Genomic DNA, 25,428 nt, shown 5'->3' on the forward strand with positions numbered 1-25,428 from the left:
TTTTATTAATTTTTTTATTAATATCTGTTAAAGAAAATGTTACAACGCATAAAAAATAAGTTGAAATTTTGATAAAATATATTACGAATTACTATTAGGCCTATTCTCCAAAACTATTGGCAAAAGCAAGCAAGTTGAACAACGCACAACATTTGAAGGAATCCCGCATCACAGTTGGTGAATTCTTCGTATATGATAACGTCACATAGCACGGAGCGATTACTTAATACTTTCACCATGTAAGAATTATAAGAATGTTATCGAACTCTACAAATGGACTCCTGTATATGTTTGCTTATCCATAATGTGCTATAACGTCGTAGGGGTTGTATGTTAGGTCCAGAACTGAACCTAAGTCCAATAGATCCGTGTCGGAAGGCTGATTAGTCCAACTAGTCCCATTTCAAAACGAATCCGATTCCACAGGAGGTCGATTGCGAGACAAGGCAATTCCCAGTGTACCACCGAAGTCCAAGTCTGAGTCCAGACTATATGGACTATCACAGATAGTTTCTCACCAAGGTCCTCTCACCTTCCCATCCCATAACAATGCTCCTTTTGTGATGCTTCCACAATAATTGTTCTGCTATAAGGTTGTAGCTAGCAAACAGTTTTGACTAGGGTAATCAGAGCCCCAGTAATATTTCTGTTGAAAACGTGTTGCAAGCTTCTATGACGAGTGTGCCCAATTCGGTTGGTATTTTGAGAAATATCATAACATTAATACCAAAGCTGTACTGACTGCAGTTGTCTTCATAGTTCAACTCTTATCATTATGTTATATGATATCACAGACTGGTTTTCTTTAGTATACATGATGTACGTGATACATTAACACTTCATGTATACGATTGAATTGTTGCAAGAGCAATGATTGGATTGCTAAACGCACTGCTTAGATTTATATATTTAGACATACTGGTTTCATCTAAATCATCGGAAATGAAACAAAAAATAAAATACACATTAAGAACAAAATGCTACAAAAACAAATGATAAACTGCTTAAATTTGTCCGCATTTGACTTAATTTTGTTTTGAGAGTAAACTTTACCCAAATTTGGTTGGATGTATATACGTAAAGCAGTGTTGGGTAAAATGAATTTCCCAACGTAATTCTTTAACACATGTTTATAATTATCTAAATCATCAGAAATAAAAAAAAATAAAAAAAATCTTTTTTACGGCTTCAGAAATCATCTCTAATGTAGGAAAACAACACGAGCAGCAACAACCACAACATACCCGTATGCTGAACAGTCCCATAAAGGTGTTTTCAATAAATTATTTTATATATACGAATACATGAAATCCACAATTCTTGGTTTGTGTATATGTACCTCACTGTTTGATCTTGTGGAATATCTTACAGTGCTTTCAACGTGAACCGCCATGCGGGATCCAAAAGTATAATAGTCTAGGTACAGTAGATGCGGGTAGATTAGGAAGGTTCAGTTGCTGAGTTGGAGACAGATAAGAGAGAGAGGCGAAGTCTAATCTTACAGTATATTCCCTCAAATCAAGGTCATTTTCTTCTTTATTAATATCGATCGATTGCTATTCTCTTCAAAGCTCAAAGTCTTCATCGCTGTCAATAGCTATGCGCTGTCTTTCCAGAGTATTCGGACCAGCTATGTTCTTATCGTCGAGATTTACTGCGTCACGCATTCCCAAATGCACCATTTCGTTGCTTCTTCCTCTTTGACTAGTACGGTTCTCCTCATCGGATGTGCCACCATAATATCTGGTTCTGAAGTCCCTAAAAGATCTTGTCACCCTCCGAGAGACCCGTCTCTGGACCCTACGGACGGAGGATGGTAGAACCCAATACTGGTGTGGATCGATTGCATTATTGTCATACGTTTGGCTCTCCGTTTCTGAGTTCTGATCAACATTCCCAGCACTGCCTACATGACCATTCTCCTCCTCCTCCTCCTCTTCGTCATCTTTGCAACAGCAGCAGCAAATACAGCAACAGCAACAAAACACGATAACGAGTAGAATACCAACCACTGAACCGGCAGAAATAGCGATCACTTCGGTCATCGTCAACCCAAGGATAAGCGCTGTAAGAAAGTGGAAATGAAGCAAAAAGTTCATGCATGGTCGGTGTGCGGGAAAGAAATATGGTAGAACTAATTCATTCGAAAACGCCGTCATTTAACTTGCCGGCTCGAAAACGTTTCAGCCTTCGACTCAGAATCTTTCTGCGAGGACTGGGCCACGACCCTTCCAGACCCCACCCCTCAGAATGGATGCATGTAACTGAAACTTGGACTTTATGGATTTGATCTTTTAAAAAATAACTTAGTCGATCTCTGTCGCAAAGAGGACTACCGACCCACCAGACCTCACCCCTCAGAATGGATGCATGGAACTGAAACTTGGACTATATGAATTTGATCTTTTAAAACAATATACTTAGTTGATCACTGTCGCAAAAGGACTACCGCCGTGGACCGGCCTCTGTCGAAAATCACTTAAAAATAAATGCAGGAGAAAACTAGAGTAAAGTATAGAGAGACATAAAACACATTTATGACCTTAAAACAGTTTCGTTATGTATATAGACTTACTTCCGTCACTGACGATAACTGTAAACCGACAGACAGCATCATTTCCACTGCTATCTCTGAAGGTATAGGTGACTACAGTTGAACCAGTATCAAATACAGATCCCGGTGGTCGGTTCTCGTTCTGAAGAAGATCGTTTTCCCCTGAATTATCTAGTGCCATGGGACGTGTCCATGTGACTCTGAAGTCATCATCATTGCGGTCTTTCGTCTTTACAACATCTTCAGGGCAATCGAATATCTCGGGTGGAGTCTCATCTGGAACGTAAAAAAAAAGAGCAATCATCCACAAGAAGAACATTTTACACTAACAATGATAATTCAGAGATGACAAGCGATTGTGACTTCACTCACAGCTTGGACAAGTTTTTGTGCGTACTGTACTTTCATCCTGCTTCAAAGCACTCGTACTGACAGTGTGAACAGTATGAATAGGGACTGTTCGTACTATTAGTACGGATGCTTTGTAGAATGACTTTGGAGGACAGTATAGAGTAGTATCGGCATTAGACAGTCGTCCCAACTGGCCTATCAACTTTCTAATAATATACATATTAATATAACTTAAAGCTATAACAATTAACAACAATGATCGACCAAAGTTACCTTGAAATAAGGCAACACCAAGTGAAATCGAAATAATATAGTAATTCGCTACTCTGAATTGTAATTATCATGCGCCGCACGTGAGGTATGTCAAAATATGTCAAAATATTTTCACCCTATCTACATTATAATGACTGAAGAATGATGGTCAAGCTAAAAACTGTCAATATCGCCGCCCAAAGGCCGGCACTGGTCACCGTACCTAACACGACAACCCGGAATGAGCACTCGAAGAATTCTTCATAAACGAAATCGTAAAAGGAATACGTGACTTGAGCTGGTTGGTTGAAACAGAAAATATCTCCAGGGAAGTGTGTTTGGTTGTGTAGAACTATAACTTCTGAATTATTCATTGGCTCTTCCCATTCCACACTGGTACAGGTCCCATTAGGATGGCTGGCAACTGAAATATTTTCAGGACATTCAGTCACAGGCATTCGCGGTGTCGTGGGTCCAAGAAATTCGTCTGAAAGAAATGTTTCCGTTAAAAGAGAGTAACTATAATATGTTCCAACCTTTTTCAAGCTCAACATTGTGATAGCTTTCAAAGTATTCGATACTTGCTAAATGTTCCAGAATAAACTAGAATCATTATAAGTCATTTTACCCTTACAGTGATTGAGAGAAATTCGCTTTTCTGCCGGTAAATGTAAGCTTTTTTGTTTCAAAGAAATGTCACCCTAACAAAGAAATGTCACCCTAAGCTATAGAGCGTGGACACGAAACGCGGAAACTGTGGGTAAAGGTAGTTAGACAAATTCTGTTCATAGACTCATTTTAAAAGGGATAAAATGGCACTTAGATAAAGACTACATTTAGATAACTTGCCACAACTTTCATTTCGTCTATGAAATAAAAGTAAACTTGATAATATCAAACCTTACCCAAAGTGAATTCCTCATGTTTCTCAAGTTTGAAAGTATCATCAAGTTAATATTAACTCATTTCACAAAGGTCCCTCAGCACAAATTTGTCACACGAATTTGCAACAATAGAAATACATGTTCTATTCAAAATATATGACAGTTACGTACTTAACTAAGGAGAAACAGAAATATGTATGGAACTGCTTGACAAAGTCATTTGCTTATAGGAGGTAGTAAGAATTAATAAAGGAAACATATTTAATAGATGGATGATAGTGTATGCATAGCTCTTTATTCACGGACAGAAAAAAATGACATACCTGTTACAGTAACGTTGAAAATACATTCAGCTTTGTTACCACTAAAATCCTGAAAGGTGTAAACAACCTTGTGAATGCCTAGAGGAAACAGATCACCCGAACGATGTGTCATGCTCATGGTTATGTTTGTCTCCTTGTCGATGCCAACGGGAGTTCTCCAACGTACCTCTGCCTCCGTTGTATTTGGTGGGACGCTCTTAATGATACCAATCCGAGGGCAGTATCTTACATTTGGCAGTGGACTATCATCTGTATAACCAAGGAGGTATAATATAATAAATTAGCAATAGACATAAATCATTTACAAAAGTTTTGTAATAATTAATAATAGCTAACCATATCATAATTGGACCAGACATTTATAGGGAATGTTCCAGTGCGAAGCAGGCATTGTAACACTTATGTGAAAGAACAATATATTCCCGCACATCATTAGTTACATAAACATCCTATGTCAATATCTTCTCCCTTAGAAAAAATATGGTCGATTGAATGTAAGCTATTTTGACTGGCTAAATTCTCGATTATGCAATATATATAGGTTCGGATCACGCGTACGTTGGTAGGTCTGAGATGCCATCAATTACAATTTGTTTTTGCTTTATTCATGAAGCCTGATACATTTGCTTCTTCGCACGGATCCGCGTGTTTATAAATATTGTGAACATGCAACATAACATACATATTAGACACTTATATAGCGCTGCTACATCGAGATTGTAGCGCTTTGAGAACTTAGCCTTGGTCATTGGTAACTTGTCACACCTACCCACCAAAGTGTGCGCAATTCAATCAATCTCTTCCGGGGCACCACAGTGCACCACAGCCACGTGTCCCGGGGGACTTCCCATAGGGTGCAGCCACAAACCGGCGCACGCAACTATATTTACACCTGGGTGAAGAGAGGCAATGGAGATAAAGTGCCTTGCCCAAGGACACAACGCAAAGATCTGGCCAGGGCTCGAACCTGCTATCCTTAGCTCACCAATCCACTGCCTTAACCACTTGACCACAACGCCCTCCTTAACATAAGGGGTGGGGTAATGTCTATTAGACAGTATTAGAAGAATAAAGACAAACCTATAAGGGTAACATTGATGATACAGTCTGCTGTATTATTGGCGTCATCGGTATAGGTATGGACCACGACTGTCTGACCCACTGGGAAATCGTCACCAGGTGAGGGCATATCGTTAGCCACCAGAGAGAAAGATCCACTGTTGTCGGTAACTACAGGTATAGTCCAATTTACTGGGGCAGACATAGCACCACTGTTAATAATTTCAACAACTTCATTGGGGCAGTTCTCAATGCTAGGAGGGGTTATATCTGTGAAGGTAATTTTACATTCATGAAACCTGTAACCTTATGTCAAGTGAAGTAGTAAATTAAAATATTTGATGATGTCTATAAACATATACTGTTTGCCTCTAATATAACTTCAAAGCAAAACTGTTGAATTTTGAAGTTGAAAAAAAAAGATCAGAAAAGGGTAACAAATGAACAAGTTTTGGGTCTTCCAATTGAGGATACTGGCTATGGAACGCGAAAAGGGGGAAACTTATTTCGTTGCTAAGTTTAACGTAAGTTTAGACAACGACGTAAGTTTAGACAACGGAAGTTTAGACATCAACGAAATAAGTTTGCCCTTTCGCGTTCCATAGCTGGCAGGTAAGAATGTGCAGACGGTGTAAATGTAACCATCAAATGAGAAATAGGTGTAAAAAATGAAGCATAATATATATATACTGGTGGGAAAAACGTGTGTACATTAAATTCCATGTATAGACTTTAACCATCAACTATAGTGACTGGGTGATGTCCTCCCATTGCTCTCAAGGAGAAATTATGACGTATAAGTAAAACAAAAGAAAGCTTACCAGATATAATGACAGTAAAATTGCAATCTTGAATATTCCCTGGTTGGTCAATAAACCGAAGAGCTACCTCGTGTTGCCCAATCTTGAACTCCGACCCGGATTGATGAGACTCCATCAAAGTTATGGTTGTCAGAGCATCAGTAGCCATTACACTAGGCCAACTGACAACTACCATATCACTTGTTGCGGGGGCATTCAAACGCATTGGTTCCCCTGGGCAACCAGTTACAGTTGGTGGTTCAGTGTCGATGACAGCTGTGAAAGGAAGGGCACGAGGGTGATAAGAGTTCCATTAAGAAGTAAGCATACTATAGGCATCGATTGCTTTTCAAAGTGGTGCAGGAGAATGAAGAGGTTGGGGGGGGGGGGGTTGGGGGATGGGGTGGGGGAGAATTGGATCCTACATAGAGCCTAACCGAGTGCCACTGGGGGTGCGCCCAAGCACAGGTAGGCAATATGCAGTCACCGGGTACTTTTTCAGTGCCCGCCAGAAGGCTTTAAAAGATTAATGCGCATATGGGAAAATGTTTTTGTGGGGATGTGTGGGGAAAAAAGATCCTTAGTTATCCTCCGGTAAGTGTTTCAAACCACAAAAATGGAATGACGATCGAAACGTATTAGTATCACGTCCTCCCACCACATCGACACAACGTATTTAACAGGTTATTACACGGAAAATATCAAATGATTTACCTGTATATATATAGAACGGCTACGAGTTCTATGCACCAACCATTAAATTATATATTTATTCGGCAACGATCTGCGTTATTACCATGCATCGGATGAGGGAGTTAAATTAAAGGGATAGGTATGAGTCTTCTCACAATTCACACAACCTTGAAGTATCGAGCAACCTCTTTAAAAAGTCATGATTCAGTCGTGAAATATGAAACCTACGTTCAACTTCTACGCGAAAGGAGCACGAAGCCCGGTTTCCTGATTGGTCAGCGACGACATACTCCACCGTGTGAACACCGACGAAGAACACGCCCCCTGGCGTATGGGACACTGTCACGTTTGTGTTATCATTATCGTTAAACAAGGGTTCTTCCCAAGAGACAGAAGTTCGTGTGGATCCATAAGGTAGAATTTCACGTATTGCATCTGGACAATTATCCACCGTTGGATAAGAATTGTCTGAAAAGAGAACGTTGGATTTGTATATTTTAGAAAACACACCTTCTACACTGAAGGTACATATAGCTTGTCGTGATGGACACATTTCCGCAAGGACATTTACAGCTATTTCTAAATGTCAGTCTGTCAGGTTTATGAATTATAAAGTTTTCCAAAAGGATATTGTTCATCCCAAAGAATCAGGTACAACGATTATTAATGACCAATGAACTATAATTACATACTTTACTGAGAAGTATGCAATATACTGTGATTATTGTGACAGTGTATATCCCAGCCTACAAGTGACTGGCAGATTCCTTACCAGACAAATTCAAAGATTTTGTTTGGTCCAGACAGCCTTAAAGGTAGCCAGTGTAGGCCCCAAATTATAGCACGCTACACTTGCTAGAAGTTTTCAAAAAGTACCTCTCGTTGAGGTCTTTACTCTCCAAATTGTTCTCAGATAATTTTTAAGGAACACACAAGATGATAACTGAAAATTTCCTCCTTGCAAGGTTGTAATAAACACAGTTTAATAATTTTGACCTAAGGTGACCATATTTGAAATATCTAGTATATTTGGGGTCGATCCCAGCTGTTCACGACATGTAAGCCCACACCACGAGTTTATGTACGTTTAGTGTAAGGCCATGTCTATATTTGTACGTAATTTCAAATGTTATCCTCGCAACAATATATTATAACTAATTTTAAAATATGATAAATTTGCTTTTTACAAACACTTACCCTGAACGATAACAAAAAACATGCACGGATTAGCTACGTTTCCATACGAATCTTTGGCATTATATTCAACTAATGTACGTCCAATTGGGAATCGACCAGGAGAATGAGTAGTAGTTACTGTTGGATTCGCGGCTTCCAAATCATCTATTGCCGTTGGTTCTACCCAGGATACCATGACGTCACCACTAGAACTGTCAGCGATTTTGTAAATGTCAGCAGGACACGATATGAAATCAGGTGGTACCGTGTTATTCAAAACTTTTAAGACAAAAAAAAAATTAACATATGTAATATTAGAAACTACACAACTTGGTTGGGAATAGTTTTAGCCCGAACCATTTGTCATCCTTTTATAAGTTAGTCCTTGAAATTGTCATGTGATTTCGTAGATTCTATTAGTTAATTGTAAAAAAGCCGAGTACTGAGTACCGTACTCGTCTTTGTCTTCATTGATATATCTTCATTGTTTTCATCAGATGAAACACATGCGCTGATAATATACCCCCCTTTTTTTTGCCAGATTAAGAACAAACACGATTCCAGAAGGGTGGGGAGAAGGGGGGGGGTGGTAGGGAGGATAGCCTTTTAAAATTATCGAAATGAATATTAAAACACCTGCATGGAATTAAAAATAATACCAACACCATGGTGAAAAGTCAAACACATTTAGTTGAAATAATATTACCTTCCAGTTGTGACCATTTTTGGTTTCCCGAAAGGGAAAACTATGGAGTCACTCTCATCGACCTTGCAAACATGTGAGGGGACTGCGGGTTGCAAAGTCGGCAATTTGCTATTACCGTTAGATTCGTCCAACACGGCAGCATACAAAAACGTTGTACTCAAGGCTTTTTTAGAAGGTTTGTTAGGTTTTTTAGAAGGCTTTTTAGAAGACTTCCTTTCACAATGTATATATTCACGTGATAAAACAAATAAATCAAATCAAATCAAATCAAATCAAACCAAATCAAATCAAATCAAATCAAATCAAATCAAATCAAATCAAATCAAAGCCGAAGACAAAGTGAATTAATCAGGTCTCAAACAAATGCGGAGTCTATGCATTCTATAGCTCCTTTCAATACCGCCCTCACTACCTTTCGAGAAACATTTCATACTGTAGTGTTGATCTTTTATACTGTACTTATTACATGTTCCGTTTCCAAAGCACCCGTATTGACAGTATGATCAGTTTGAAATAGTATGTTTCTGTCAGAGATAAAGGTTAAGAACTGTTCATACTGTCAGTACGAGTGCTTAAATGCATGGTTTGGGGAGAACAGTATCGAGTGGTATTAGCATTAGCAATGTGTCTCTTAACTTGTTGCATACTACTATAGCTCTGCTAATTATTCATTCCTACCTTGGACTGTTACAATAAAGCTGCAGAATGCTATGTTGCCAGACGGATCCGTAAAACTGTACGTAACATTTGTTGTTCCCGGTGGAAGTACATCTCCTGGTGCGTGAGATCGTCCCACAGAGTTGACACCTGAGTTGTCTATTGCTTGCGGCTCTTGCCAGTAGATATGGTACCCCTGATTGGATGCACTGACATTCAAAAATACATCATCGATGCAAGAAACAGACGGTTGTATGTGATCTGGAAAGGACAGACATGAGATTATGAAATACGGTTTCTTCTTCACACGGAAGTTTTCTTGCGTGTCTATTTTAAAACTTCTGTGAAATCGTTCTTATCATTTTCATAACTATACACTAGACATTGTCGTGTATCGAGGGTCAGGGTGAGCACCAGGGCACACAGTTGGACTCCCTCTCTACTCGCTTCATTTTTCATTAAGTGTATCATGAAAATGAGATGACCAATGTTGTTTATTTCCCCGGTTACTTCTATATGTTCTAGGTCCCCATCATTGAAATTAAGACCCGGTGCCTGTAACCCCCTCTGACCCCTTCCGTAAGGCCTGGGTATGTTATAGATTCCGTTCTGCTTTGAGACTAAAATAGTAATTTAATAAATTTGATTATTAATGAAAATAGTAAAAAAAAATTAACAGGTAAGATTTAAAGATTTTTTTTGATACCCGATAGTCGATATGAATACAACCTGCAGTCTTTTGTTCAACTTTTGTTGAACTGCCATAAGTCACTTTTTAACCTTATCACAATTTTGCCGCTGAAATTCACCCGCAAAACCAACGCCACATGTAGAAATGATGGGAGTGACTGGAAGTGTTTTGGCAGAGACTTGAAATTCTTGCCATATTAGCTCGGGTACAAATCAACAAGTTGATAAACGTTACCACATAATTCCACATCTTCGCAAAATAATTGAAATACCCACTGAATAGTTATGGCTTGTTGATTAACTTCGTCATCGGATTGTAATTATAGTCATCGGAGGAAATAACAAAGTATTATGAAATGTTTCTTAAATATATATTGTATGTTAATGAACTAATGACTGAAAACAAAACGTTGATGATTTGTTCTTTTCAGAATACCCAAGGTAATCAATTATAACATATCACCACGTCTGTCATAATATTAGAGGCTCATTCATGCATGTAACATATCCCTTGTGGTTGTCTTTTCTACACACTCAGTTTTAATCATGTATACACATTTATTTGCACACACTGCATGTTTTCTCTGAGGCTAGTTACTTTCCAACTTGGTATATTATAGGCTTTTCTGGATAGATATTTTGTTTACTCATCTCCTATACGATAACATGTCTGTGACCTAATTTGAGTAGTATTAATTATGTAACCCAGTTGGTTTTTTTTTATAGGCTTATGCTGTACTTTACATGTCATATCACTAGTATTTACAGTATCTTAGCAGTGAAATATCCTGGTTCTATTACATGAAGGTAAGGAACTGTTCATACTGTTAGTAATCAGAGTGCTCTGAAACATGGCATGAGAGTACAGTATATGATGGTATTAGCACAGACTATACCATGAGAGTACAGTATGAAATGGGATTGGTGCACATACTACCATGAGAGTACATTATACGAGAGTACAGTATATGATGGTATTAGCACAGACTATACCATGAGAGTACAGTATAAAATGGTAGTAGTGCCATGAGAGTACAGTATATGATAGTATTAGCACAGACTATACCATGAGAGTACAGTATGAAATGGTATTAGTGCACATACTACCATGGGAGTACAGTATATGATGGTATTAGTTCACAGACTACAATGAGAGTACAGTATGAAATGGTATTAGTGCACATACTACCATGAGAGTACAGTATGAAATGGTATTAGTGCATATACTACCATGTGAGTACAGTATGAAATGGTATTAGTGCACATACTACCATGAGAGTACAGTATGAAATGGTATTAGCACAGACTATGCCCTGAGAGTACAGTACGAAATGGTATTAGTGCACATACTACCATGAGAGTACAGTATGAAATGGTATTAGCACAGACTATGCCCTGAGAGTACAGTACGAAATGGTATTAGTGCACATACTACCATGAGAGTACAGTATGAAATGGTATTAGCACAGACTATGCCGTGAGAGTACAGTACGAAATGGTATTAGTGCACATACTACCATGAGAGTATTATATGAAATGGTATTAGCACATATTACCAGTGATATCAGCAAATGGGCCGTGTCATTACTATACCATGATTATCCACAAAGTGACAAATCCAATATGTTGGTGTTACTGTAAGTTGTTATTTCTTACCGAGAACGATGACATCAAATTCACAGTTGTCACTGTTGCCCGCAACATCTGTGAACACGTAAGTAACCCGAGTAACACCGATGGGAAACATGTCACCTAGGTTGAAGTTATTGACCACAGTAACATCAGTCTCAAGTGAAGTAGGAAGATCCCAGAATGCAGCCACCTGGTCAGAGTCTACGGTAGCATTCACCTCTATGTTACCAGGGCAACTCTCGATTGTTGGTGGGGTATTGTCGGTATTAGCTGGAAAATAAAATAAAAAATATCTTGTTTCAAACCCAAGTCTAGATGTCATCAATGTGCAAACCAAGTTGCAGCTGATATTGCACATTCTAAGATCCCCATTTCATTTCATACACGTTTTGCAGCTTAGACTATAGACTAAACCAACTAATCTCTTGAACACAGTGGTCGTCGAATGGGTGTGTGTGTGGGGGTGGGGTGGGGTGGGTTGGGAGGGGGGTTAGTTGAACATACTTCGAACACTTTACATGGGGTGTCCTGTATGCTATACCTTAGTTTGAGTTCAGAATACTTCTATGAGGTGCGTCATCCGTTATCTAAGGGGAAAGTCTTCCTGTTTGTACTTAAGTAAGTTTACATTAAGTCAAACACAATGAAGCTGTGGATAAGCAACGAGGCTGTTTCATTATTCTAACATTTCACAAAATTTATTGCACTCTTTCAATTGGGAACTTATAATACCTATTTTCCAATGTACCTCTCCTTGCATGTTAAGAACACATTTCGCCAAAACCAAGTACCTCCAACCAAACCCACCTTAATCAACCTCACCCCCCCCCCCCAAATAGAAGATCCCCATATTCGATCATTTGAAAATATATCCCACACTTTTCGTAATTTTTCCAAGATCTTATTTTAACGACAGGAAATCGAGATTATTACATGGAAGTATCCGATTACCTCTGACGTTAACGTCAAAAATACACATCGCAATGTTCATGGAACTATCTTCGAACTCATAAGTGAAGGTTTTGATCCCATCGACAGGTATTGGTTCAATTGATGGTATAGTTGTTGTGGGACTCTCCCCCGAGTTATCTGAAGCGGTGGGGTCTGTCCAGAACTTTGAAATCGACGAAGAAGATGTCGTCCTGTTGAAGCCCAAAGGGCAATTGTTAATCTTAGGTGGTACAACGTCTGAAAGGAAAAAAAATACAAAGCATATAATGTGAAAGAAAATCACGACAACGGAGACAATGTATGTTTACGTTTGGGTTTACTGTAACAGGTTAACCGGCGACCAAAGGATGAAGCGGTTATTCGTGTTACCCTGAAAGGGCATAACCGGTTAACAGGCATAATTGAACGTTTTACCCTATTTTTTTTAAAGAAAAAGCACATGTAGTTGTGGGTCTATTGTTGTACTATACTTTGGTTTTCCAGGGGAGCAAGTACTTCGCTTCTTGCTTCTTGCCCTCCTCCATCACCCCGCTACGGACGCCCATGTTCATACTTGTCTGAAACTTTCTTGCCCCTGAAAAATATTGCCGTGAAGACGCTAATCGAGAAAGTTTATTTAAATTTGTTTCATGTTTGAATTATTCTCTTAGTCTTGAGTTTATGCAGCGATCCACAAAACTTGTTTTTGTCTCAACAGTCTTGTAAAATGATAATTGTCTTGTAAACTTACACCGGTCTGCTTAAGTAAGTCATATGTACTTTATCAACCAGCCTTTTGAAATACAGTAACCAAGGTCTACACGTACCCCTGACTATAACATCAAAGGAACAAGTTAGTGCCATCCCGTTCTCATCTTCGTAAGAGTACGTCACTTCTGTAGTTCCAATGGGAAAGTAAGAACCAGGGGCATGGGTTCGACTCCAGGAGACTCGAGAATCAGAGTCGACAATTCGAGGCTCAGTCCACCAGACGGCGGCATCCTGGCTATTTGCTGGTGTATTAGTAATGACAGTATCTGGGCAAGTATGTACTGGTTCTAATGGTGGGGTACCCTCCTCTTCTGGAGCTAAGGGGGGAATAATTTAATGCAAATGTCATGATTTAAATGGATATCCCGGTGGCAGAAAATGTCAGACTTTATATATTGAAATAAAATAAAACTGTTAAGTTAGCAAACTGCTTATCTACTAGAGAGCCTGTGTAAGAGAATGTGTAAAAGTAAGTTGGCCTGACGTTTCGATCCTATAGCAGGATCTTCTTCAAAGGCTAAATGACAAGTAACAGTATCAGAAGGGACAAAAACACGCACAGAATACAGACAGGTTAATGAGCATGGTGAACACAAAGAGATATAGATGTAAGGGGATTAGTAGAAAACGGATGGAGAGAAGAAAGAAGGAAACCCACCTCTCCTCTTCCCCTGTTGTTTTTGTCCCTTCTGTTACTGTTACTTGTCATTTAGCCTTTGAAGAAGATCCTGCTAGGATCGAAACGTCAGGCCACACTTAATATATTGAAGAGAAAACATTCCACAATTCTAGTTTGACGACCAAATCTGAGTATCTAAGACGAGATTAACTGTTTTGATTGAATGTACTCTAGTATCTCGACGGGCTTAAACTTTCGATTACTCCAGGAAATAGATGACAGTGGGCGGTCTGTCATGTTATCGTGACACATATTCTTTTACAAAATATCAATAAATTTAAAAACAAAATCATATCGTCGCACTAGAAAATGCTATGCGCATGTTGGTCTTGAGCAAATATTGAGAACATTTTCTACAATTTGTTGTTGTTGTTAAGTAATGAACTTCAGCCACCAGAAAAAATCACTTTCAGAGTCAATTATCAGGTTTTCTGTTGCTCAGTGTGTCTACATTTGTGCAATATATTTTAACAGTATGATTAAATAATGTCCGCTCATCATCTAGTTTATTCAAGGTCCCAGCAGCGATATTTTAAGAATGTATACTATCCAATTAGAGCAGGGGTGGGCGACCTTTTTGGATGAATGGGCCAGATATAAGGAGTCAAAGATTGACTGGGCCGCACCTAACCAACGACCTGCTGTTGATTTCAAACCTTTCAAGCAATAGGTGCGTGTACATAATCTGTATTCACAAAGACATAATGCCAATACAGTACAGTTGATAATTAATGGGGATAATAGGCCTACCTGACAGCACCATTAAGTGTCGATAAATTCTAAGCAGCTATAGCTCGTTTTTTCTGATGATGTAAAATAGATTGATTATTTTTCTTTTTCTTGAGACATCTCACGGGCCACAAAAAAATCACTGGCGGGTCGCATGTGGCCCGCGGGCCGTAGGTTGCCCACCCCTGAATTAGAGAGTTAATCACGTCACCACCCCCTTGTGAAGCTTGGTAACTGTGGACTATTGCCCAGCTTCTCTCCTTAATGCGCATGCGCAAACACCCGACCGGAGAAACCTATACGACGTCCGCATACGTTTAAGTACATGCACGCGTGAATTTCACAACATCTTTGTCAAAGAATATATTAGGAAATGAAGTTAACTATCATGAGCTTTGCCATTTCCGTCCCTTCCCTCGAAACAGGAAGAATTAGAAAGTAAGACCCCCCCCCCCAAAAAAAAAAGGAAGACACCATCATCCAAATAACATTTCATTCTTACCTAGTACAGTCAATTCGAATTCACATATTTCTCTGTTCCCTGATGGATCACTGAAGACGTAACTGATGGTGTAAGTGGTTTCATCGTTACGGCGAGCGCTAAAACTATCCCCCGGAGCAGACGTACGCACAATCCTCTGTACCGATCCCGAGTTATCGGTGGCGGTCGGTTCCACCCAAGTGAGACGAGCGGAAATACCACTGCTGTCAGGGTCAACGTTAACACTTTGAGGGCAAGACGATATGACAGGTGGGGTTGTATCTGATGGATAAGAGAGAATTTTAGGAACAAAATAATGGTATTGGCATCGAGTACAGTTAGTTTTGTAGGATTGTATAGCACGTGAGAGGATGAATACACGGAATTAACTTTCAGTGTACACTAGTGTACAGTTGTATGTATAGCAGTGTAGTTGTATGTTGTACATGGTACTAGTGTTACGGCTCTTCGATGGGAATCAATTTCACACAGTTACACCATATTGCAATCTATGTATTACAGTCAGGTGCAGAAAGTGAAGTTACCGGCTTCATTATGTGTGGCATATGGAATGAGTACTTCTTCATGTTGTGTTCTTACCTTGGACTGCAACTAAGAAGGAACACGTGGCAGAGTTACCGGTGCTAATATCACGGAATTGGTAGGTAACCCTTGTAACACCGATAGGAAAAATATCCCCCGGCAAATGTGATGAATATTCAAAAGTCAGGTCGGCCTGATTGGTTGTTGGTTCATCCCATGTGATTTCCTCCCCAATGCCTGTTGTATCAACGGTCATGGAGTCAGGACATGTAATAATATAAAGCTCTGGATTTGGGTCAGTAGATTCTGAGGAAAAAATGATGATAAAAGAGAAAGTGAATCAAAATGTCAGTTTAAAATAATTAGGGTATTAGCCAGCTAGCCTACATGTGCCACTAAATACGGTCTAGCTATATTGAAATAAGAAGCTACAATGGATGCAAGCTACATTATATTCTGACAGACTATGTGCTGATATATATATATATATAAATATATATATATATATATATATATATATATATATATATATATATATATATATATATATATAGGTATATATATATATATATGTATATGAAAATCGTAATGAGTTGGAAAATCAAGAACAGTGAAAAAACAGTGAAAAAACTTCCAGCTTCCACAGGGATTCGAATATATATATATATATATATATATATATATATATATATATATATATATATATATATAAACTTCAATTAACAAAGTAAGAAAAGAACAAAGAAGCTTTGTTTAGGGTGATCACCTTTCATCTTTCTTTCCCCGCAAGTTACTTTTAAAATGCCTAAAAAATATGTCTTAACAAAGGACACTTTTCAAATGATAACAAAAGAGCACTTTCTAATTACACGAAAAACACACAAACAAAGGGTCACATTCAGTCTTTATTATGTTTTTTACAAAATGGGGATGGGACATTCCTCCCCCTTCCCCCCTTATATCCAGGTCCACCGTCCCTGTCGAGGTCTACCCCTTCACCAGAGTTTTCTACGGCTTATTGTAGGAACTGCCTCTCAGAATACAAAACAAATCAAACTGACATTTTAACTTATAAGAGACAACATCACGACAAACTTCTGTAATGTATTACTCTATGTGTTATAACTGATAAAATCTCACGGTGACAAACCTGAAAGAATGACTTGAAATTCACAAAAAGCTTGGTTTCCTGAACCATCTTGAAATGTATACGTCACGTTTGTGCTCCCTATTGCGAAGGAAGACCCTGGCGGATAGGTTCTCATAGTTTGGTTTAGAAAGCTATTTGAATTATCTCTGGCTTTTGGTTGGGGCCAAGTCACATTTGCTGAATCTTTGCCGCCGGGAGGAAGCGTGTAGTGAAGTGTATTAGGAGGGCAGTATAACACTTCTGGAGGAGAAACGTCTGTGCGAAGGAATGTCAAAGGTAGGGAAATTATATTTTCAATACTAACCTCATCAGGAAATCCATACATGCAGTCGACGTATGGGGTGTAATTCAAATATTGAGTTAGAGAAAATGGATTAGAAATGAAAACTTAATAATAATTACTATTATGATCATAACATAATTTAAGGAACAAATTTAAGTACATGCATCCAATTTTATCATTTCCATGCATTGTTTACCCTCTCGCGAGCTGTTTCCAAACGATGGAATAAAACGCCCGACGATTAATAGTGTAGGCCTATGTTGTATATTGAAATATATTTACCTAACACTGTAACAGAGAACTGACAGTATCCAGTGTTACTCGCAAGATCACGAAACTCATAGATGACCGGGGTTGTGCCAATATCAAAACAATCCCCTGGAGATGAACTTCTAGAGACTAGTTGAATGTCCACATTATTAGATCCTGGTTCCTCCCAGATTATTTGCTCACAGTGCCACACACTTGTAATGTTAGTGATAATATCATCGGGACAGGTGACCACAGGCGGCTCGTCGTCCACATCTGTGGTATCAAAGTATACACTGTTATGCAAATGAAATCCGCAAAAGTATAATAATTATACATAAGGTATATTACAATATCATTTTACTAAAACCATATTTACCCAGGGACGGGATTTCATGTGTGTGAAAGTGGGGGGGGGGGTGAGGGTGATGGAACATGGAGGAGGATCTGTAAGGGGAGGGATTTTATTTTTTTTATTCTATTTTATGAAGCACCTAGATGCATATATATATGGTGCAATATTTATAGGTTATTTCCAAGTACTAGTTACGTATTTGAAAATGTAATTATGGTAATGAGGGGTTGGGGAAAGTCGGCTTCAAAGATTTAAGGGCCACACTCTATCCTTTGAAGTTGGTTAGCATACTGTTTTGAAAAAATAAAAAAAAAATCGTTCAATTATGGTATTTTTAGAAATGACAAAATTTGGAAATCATTGTTGTAATAGTTCCTGTTTCATTCGGTGCCGTCATTGTAGCAAAAATACCAAAAAACGGAACCTTTATATAGCTGTCATGCGTTCTGTGAATCAAAACTCATATAACGGTAACAAATACAAGTAATATGCTATACGTCTCTGTCATTAACTGCTGCAAATCATACACACTAGTGCAGACTTGTGCAAAAACAGGTATGCTTATAGGAATCACGTGATCTGATATATTTCTCTCTCTCTCTCCATATATATATATCAACAATATTTTTATCACACCTTTTGCGTTAATGATCGAAATCTGTTTGCATCACTTTAACTGCAAAAAAATAAATAAAATAATAATAATAATGAGGAAGCTTGAAATTGTACCGTCAACACTGACTGCGAACTTGCAACTTATACTTCTGGCCTCGTCATCTTCGAACGTATAATTGATATCGATGGTTTCCCCATATCCAACAAATGCTTGGGGTAGATTTGGTCCTGTTGATCTACTCGGTTGGAAACCAGATGACGGGATCGGCTCAGTCCACTGAACCAAGATTTTTCTTGAGATATCAAAACTTTCATGGGGTGTAAGACGAATGTCACCAGGACAAAACTCTACTGTGAATTCGAAATAAGAATACCAACCAAGTAACATTTGTGTTAATATAGTTAATGTATCTGATGAATTTGTGTAATATTTCTTTGGTGATTTTAAGGGGTTGAAACGTGTTAGTTAACTTCTAACTCTTTTTAATATAATCGACCTTTCTCAAATCAGAGAACCCAAACAAATGTAACTCTTTATCTCGATAACCTTATCTCAGCTATAATCGTTTGCCCATATCCTTATCAGAATAAGATGGCAGGCCCATGATGTCTCTGAAGAGGGCTGGCAGGCGTGAGGGGGGGGGCGGAGGGGGTGCAAGACAATTGTCGGTACGATACCGAAATTACTTTCAAAATCCCACAATGTATTTTGTTTTGCTTACAGCTATTTGATGCCCCCTCCCCTCCCCCTCCCCAAAGAGTGGTCAGAATTGTGGTCGGAAGAGTGGTCCTTGGATCCGCCACTGGGAAAGAATGAAATTTATTACGAAAGTCTAGAAAGACGGCGGATTAACCATATACTTACATGCCGGGCATCTGCTGCTAACTTCAACGGTAAAGCTGCACAAAACGTTCCCATCGAATTCGTATTCACGTAGGCTAGGGGGCCTATCTGCCTCGTAGAACTTGACTTCAGCCTTGACCATTAAAACAGTTCCATTCAGTAAAGAAGGTTCGTTTTCAAGCTCAAATTCATAAAACCCAAACGCTCGTTGTATACAAAGATCATCAGGACAGTTGAGAACTGTTGGTGTCCCTGTCAGTATAATAGAAAAGTATGTGTAAACTGTAACGGCGCAACCATGCACGTATATATATATATATATATATATATATATATATATATATATATATATATATATATATATATCGAGAGGGGAAGGAGGAGGGGGCGTGGGGAGGGGTGGCCCTCAGAATAAACCGTGGGAGGGGCTAACTGGCAGTCAGAAAATTATAAACAAGCTTATAGCTTTGTGTGACACATGTATGACATGTATATGTGGTAGAACCTATAAACAGTCGAAATGATTCATCATGGCTTCAAAGTTGTTGGCAAAGTATATCACCATTTTCCATCTAAGCACCCTCCATTTGTACCAACATTTCTCAACTGGGAGGGGCCACCCCTTCCCTTAGATCCCTCCCAAGAAGACATAGCCCATTAACCCTCACCCCATCCAAGTACAAAAGCTATGGTTACACCCCTGCTAAGAGAGATCATTCATATACACTTACATTAGTATGTCACCTTATAGTCATTAAAAGGATTTTCTGTTGGCTGAAGTTGATTCCTTTTATGTAAGACTGTATATGATCTTACATTTCTTAGTGGTTTGCATTGCTTTGTATTGTGCTACTACACATGTATTTTACTATAAATGGTCAAGCACTGCACACGGTGCACACTAAGTCAAATGGTAGGGGGATTAACTTTGGGTCGCTTAGCAACCACAGTGTATTTCCTGAAAAAAAGAATGACTCAGTGGGTAAGCATAATAAGAGATGTTAATATGTATGTATGTATGTATGTGTATGTGTATGTATATTAGATCCTCCTGCAAGCAGGAACTCGCGAAGAAGCCTAATTGGCTTATCAATGCCGCAAGCTGACCGAAGTCAGTCTCTCACATTCATATTTAACGTCCATGATTATGAATTGTTAATTGTCAACAACTCTGTAACTGGACGACATACATTAATCTGGGAGTGACTCGAACCGGGGACCTTATAATTGAAAGGCACCGGTGTTAACCACTGAGCTAACACTCCATGGGTGATAGGGTGAGATTTGGAGCCAGAGAGGAAAGGGTGCATGTGTAGACATAACAGGAGGAGAGAGGGGCAGGCAGTTTAACAGAAAGTAGGATATATTAGGAAAAGTTGACAGAAATTCTCTAAAGTATCGGATTGGCGGACTGAACTCTCCATCGAGAATAATATACACCGAATTCGGAAAATGAAGAAGGAAGAACTACCGGAGCATAATAATTAAGACTATACATACAAGGATACTTATCATAGTACTGATAGAGCGCCTAGCTATCATTAGGTAAGTAAAAGTATATATATTATCTGTTTAACCGGGCCCAGGTATATATATATTTAATGTATCACACATGAATTTGCATGAATTTGCATATTACACAACTTTTAACTTTAACTTTATATTTATTCTTTTAACTTTATATTCCCAATCCAGTTGAGTTAAATCTTTGTATTTATTTGGCATGTTGTGTCGGCAAGCTCTCTGAGTCGGTGGTCTTCGTACCTGCATGAACAGAGATACCTAAGCAAGCCGGAAAGTTATTATCAAGCTATAAAGTCCATTTTTGACTAATTATAATCATATATCTGCTCGACACAACCTGCTTACAGAAAAGTTGTTGAATATTTATTGATATTTAATTTGTTTATATTCCCAAATGTTTGTTCACGACTAAGTTTCGTTGTCAGCACTGAGGCCCTAAAGTAACATATGTTACGTTTTCAGACAACCCGTTTCTTTCTTAGAGGTACAGTATAGTATAGTAACACCATGTTGTGATCAATTAAATGGCAAAGAATCCTTATACAAAATAATACAAAATACATACATCATGCAATGCTGCTCTACGGCAACTGCTACATATTGTATGGTAACACCAGGTTGTAACAAATTAAATGCCAAAGAATCCATGTACAAAATATTACACAATACATAGATCATATATGGCTGCTATATTGCAGCTGCTATATATATTGTATAGTAACATCAGGTTGTAATAAATTAAGTGCCAAAGAATCCATATACAAAATAATACAAAATAGGGGCCGTGTCATTCCGCCATCGGTACTTTCCGCCATAGAAAATATGCTCTTTCCGCCATAAAAGAAGTGCCATTCCGCCATGTTACCGCCATGGTGGTAAAGCACTCTTTGTATGGCGGAAAGAGCACATTATTGTGGGTGCATTGTATATGCACTGTATACCTAGGCCCGCAAAATCGGTCATTTAAGTCGACAATCAGAAATGGATTTTTTAATAAACAATCAGCCTAATTGAATTCGATTTATTCAACCAACTATCATATATTTGAAGACAGTGTATCGACTCTTACGAACTTACATTTAAAACTTTTCGATCAACATGTGTATCAATTTCCCAATCTTGTCTTAACTACAATTCAGTCTTTCCAGCGAACCGTCACATTTGAAGAAGGTGTACCTATCCTTCCATGCGATTCAAAGAAAGTTCCACCGATATATTCCTGTATACACCACTGTAAAATCCATTCCTAAAATGTACCTTTCCGCCATAGGTTTCGAGCCTTTCCGCCATGTCTGCATGAAATACATATTCATAGTCTAGCTATGTTACTATCATGTGGACCAGCTATCTGTTACTTGCTGCCACTTATAGTTTGAATAACAATCACGTTACAATGGAACCATTTGTAAAACTGTACGAAAGATATAGATATTACATATAGGTTTTGACTAATACTTTCAACACAGTGTTTTGAATTCTTTATCGATGTCCACTTTACCTGTTATTAAACATGATACATAAATATATTGATGGAATATGTTATATTGTACAGTGCTGTTAAGCCCTCTATATTCTCGATTTTCTATATGACAGAATGTCTATCTCAAAGAGTTTAAATTAATCAAATTTTAGAAACAAATCAATGGATCACATGATCTGTGTCCACCTGTTTACCAATTAACCGATATCTATATATATATATATATATATATATATATATATGTATATATATATATATATATATATATATATATATATATATATATATATATATATATACAATAAGTTGACCTTCAATACATGAATATGATTCAGCGATGAACACACCTATGTGCAGGAATATATAGCAATAACGTTGACATCTTATAGACGAAATCAAACAAAATTAACCTTACCTTGACTAAGTGACGAATGAATCCAAGATATCACAAGAGGAAAGAAAAGACCAATTCTTCTTGGAAGCATTTCTTTATTTTGGTATTTGATTCGTATTGCGGTGTTTAAAATATGCTGATTCTAAAGTATAGCTACCGATCAGATTTTAGCCTATACCTTGTAATGATATACCTATGCCAATGATTACATAGTCCTTGTTTTGTCGCAAAGACTAAATACCGTAACCAGTATATGTCTTTTGGTTATGCTATTGTCTGCTCCACGCTGCAATGATCTTTAAACAAGTTTCCACTCAAAAGGTGCTATTGATGGAATTTGCAGGTTATAACACAATGCCATGACTAAAGTGACTGTATGCATATATCACAACAGAATATGACTCACTGAACTGTGCAAAAGAGTCAAAACGAAAGAAAAGTATAGCAATAAGTAATTCCATGACGTAATGTCCTGTATAGGCCTACTTCCGGTAAACTTTCGAGAATGAAATATTTGGTTTTTACTAATTAATTAATTCTACATTTTCTTCCGTTCCATAGTACTTTTACTTATGGTCGATTGTGCTCCTGTGTGGCTCTCTTCCTGTTTCAAGACTCAACCCAAATTGATTAACAGACATTTTAGAAAGTATTATTCTATAGATGATCAGTACATTGAAGAAATTGTACTTCATTATGTAAGAGGGATTTTGACTGATCCTGACCATCCTCTCCATAAGTATTACACCACTTCACGTAGGTTGTATACCCTACCTCGTATGCGTACTGAACGCTTTAGACATTCTTTTTTACCGAGGAGTATAAAGCTTTTGAACTGTCATATAACTAGATTTTTGTTGTTGTTGTTGTATATATATATATATATATATATCGCATTTATATATATATATCGCATTTATATATCGCATTTATATATATATATCGCATATATATATATATATATATATATATATATATCGCATATATATATATATATCGCATATATATCGCATATATATATATATATATATATATATCGCATATATATATATATATCGCATATATATATCGCATATATATATCGCATATATATATATATCGCATATATATATATATCGCATATATATATATATATATATATATATATATATATATCGCATATATATCGCATATATATATATATATATATATATATATATATATATATATATATCGCATATATTTTTTAGCTGCGGAATCCATTTTATTATATCTTCATTTTATGATTTATATCAATAAATTTTACTTACTTACTTATCATATATAGGGATGTAACATTCAACATGACGTCATGACATGAGACACCCGCGAATGACAGACAGAATATTAGGCCTACAGTTCTCACTTTGCGTAAATATTATAACTTGCATAGTTCTACAACTTATAATGAATAAGGTTTGTAACTTCAATGCGCGTCATACCTTGGCGTCCTACAGCACTCACGCAGAAAATCGTAACAGAGGTCGCAATTAATCATTATTATTGTCCCTCTGTTACGTCTACATTGTTATACCAAACTAAACAAAGTGGCTATCCCAACTAGACCTTGAAAGTTGTTAAAAGGTATATTGTTACTATCGAAAACGTATCAAAATATTTGTCAATGGGTACTTTACTTTTTGATAATCATGCATCCGCGCAAGGTCTTAAGCGTTGTCTATTCAACTAAAGGTTCTCAATATTATGAGACCATAAAGAACCAAGTGTCAGAATTGTTAACAGTTCAATTGTACTGTGTATTGCGATAAGGTATCTATATAGACTAAGCATACACTGAGACGGGGGTTCGGGAAAGATCTTCCCTCAAATCAAGATTTCTGAGAAAGGATTTTCGTTTTGTTTTCAAGAGGCTTTAGTCGCATTTTCAATTTCAGTTTCTTTCAAAATAAAATTCACTTTCATCGATCGTTTTCAACAAAACCGGAAAAGAGCGACAAGTTTTCAAATGCGGGCGAAACGTTACATGAGAACTTTGCAAATCGTCTGCCGCTCATAAATATGTGTGTAAAAATATGTGCGCTCAGTCAATGGAAGATATGTTGCGGACTACATGATACTTTATTTTGTATATTAAAACAGTGTTCATGAATTAATTTTCGATTATGTTTATGGAAGAACCAATAGTATACCTTGTATTTTCTTGGCATAAATTGTAATCAGAGAATTGAATCTGTCATTTTAATGGAAGAAGATAAAATTTTGTCCAAAATATGGATTTCGTATTTTGGATTTTCATTTGACTTCTGTCACTACACAGTCAATGATGAACGGATATGTCGTAATTTGACATTTGGTCAATTTTCCCAGGGACGTTCTCTTATTATCTCAAATAAGAAATAAATCACAAATATTTATTTGAAAGGAGATAGTATATGGACCTACTATACTGCAGATTAGAAGAGCAGGAACAGGAAATAAACGACCATTTCATGGTTTAATATAAGGCATCATTTATCTAGTAATGCTCAATTCTGTTTCGATTTTTGTTCGTTGTTCTTTTACATGTTCGAAGGAAACCAACGGACTGCACCTCTTCGGGGCGTATCCTGCAAGTAATCGCTATTGTAAATTACAATTGTCTGATA

The 25,428-nt window shown here is 37.6% G+C and overlaps 2 protein-coding genes across 3 annotated transcripts in view; one reads left to right on the top strand and one right to left on the bottom strand.

Moving 5' to 3' along the window:
* Positions 1-23,091, bottom strand: LOC139965385 (hyalin-like). Its single transcript, XM_071967703.1, has 19 exons — positions 22,826-23,091; positions 19,428-19,658; positions 18,677-18,913; positions 17,626-17,868; positions 17,061-17,315; positions 15,968-16,216; positions 15,389-15,649; positions 13,535-13,795; positions 12,729-12,965; positions 11,802-12,047; positions 9,477-9,716; positions 8,114-8,371; positions 7,145-7,384; positions 6,245-6,499; positions 5,445-5,693; positions 4,365-4,613; positions 3,381-3,644; positions 2,576-2,830; positions 1-2,065 (listed from the first exon to the last, which is right to left on the bottom strand). The coding sequence occupies exons 1-19, from the start codon at positions 22,893-22,895 to the stop codon at positions 1,566-1,568; spliced, it is 4,800 nt and encodes a 1,599-aa protein (XP_071823804.1). The 5' UTR covers positions 22,896-23,091; the 3' UTR covers positions 1-1,565.
* The window catches only part of LOC139965395 (cytochrome P450 2U1-like), a 23,200-nt gene continuing 17,570 nt past the window's right edge, over positions 19,799-25,428 (top strand). For both annotated transcript variants that reach the window (XM_071967716.1, XM_071967719.1), the window contains exon 1: positions 19,799-20,951. The gene's annotated coding sequence lies outside the window, so the exon portion shown is untranslated. The remainder of the gene's footprint in view (positions 20,952-25,428) is intronic.

The sequence above is a fragment of the Apostichopus japonicus genome, chromosome 3, assembly GCF_037975245.1.
Source record: "Apostichopus japonicus isolate 1M-3 chromosome 3, ASM3797524v1, whole genome shotgun sequence".
Lineage (NCBI taxonomy): Eukaryota > Metazoa > Echinodermata > Holothuroidea > Aspidochirotida > Stichopodidae > Apostichopus > Apostichopus japonicus.

What these genes read in the sequence shown, in the direction of transcription:
- LOC139965385 (XM_071967703.1), bottom strand. Translation starts at nt 22,895, where the DNA reads ATGCTTCCAAGAAGAATTGGTCTTTTCTTTCCTCTTGTGATATCTTGG. An exon ending in TCATTCGTCACTTAGTCAAG is followed by an intron (nt 19,659 to 22,825) that starts GTAAGGTTAATT and finishes TTATACTGACAG; the next exon opens with GGACACCAACAGTTCTCAAC. An exon ending in ATTCGAATTGACTGTACTAG is followed by an intron (nt 13,796 to 15,388) that starts GTAAGAATGAAA and finishes TTCCCCCCTTAG; the next exon opens with CTCCAGAAGAGGAGGGTACC.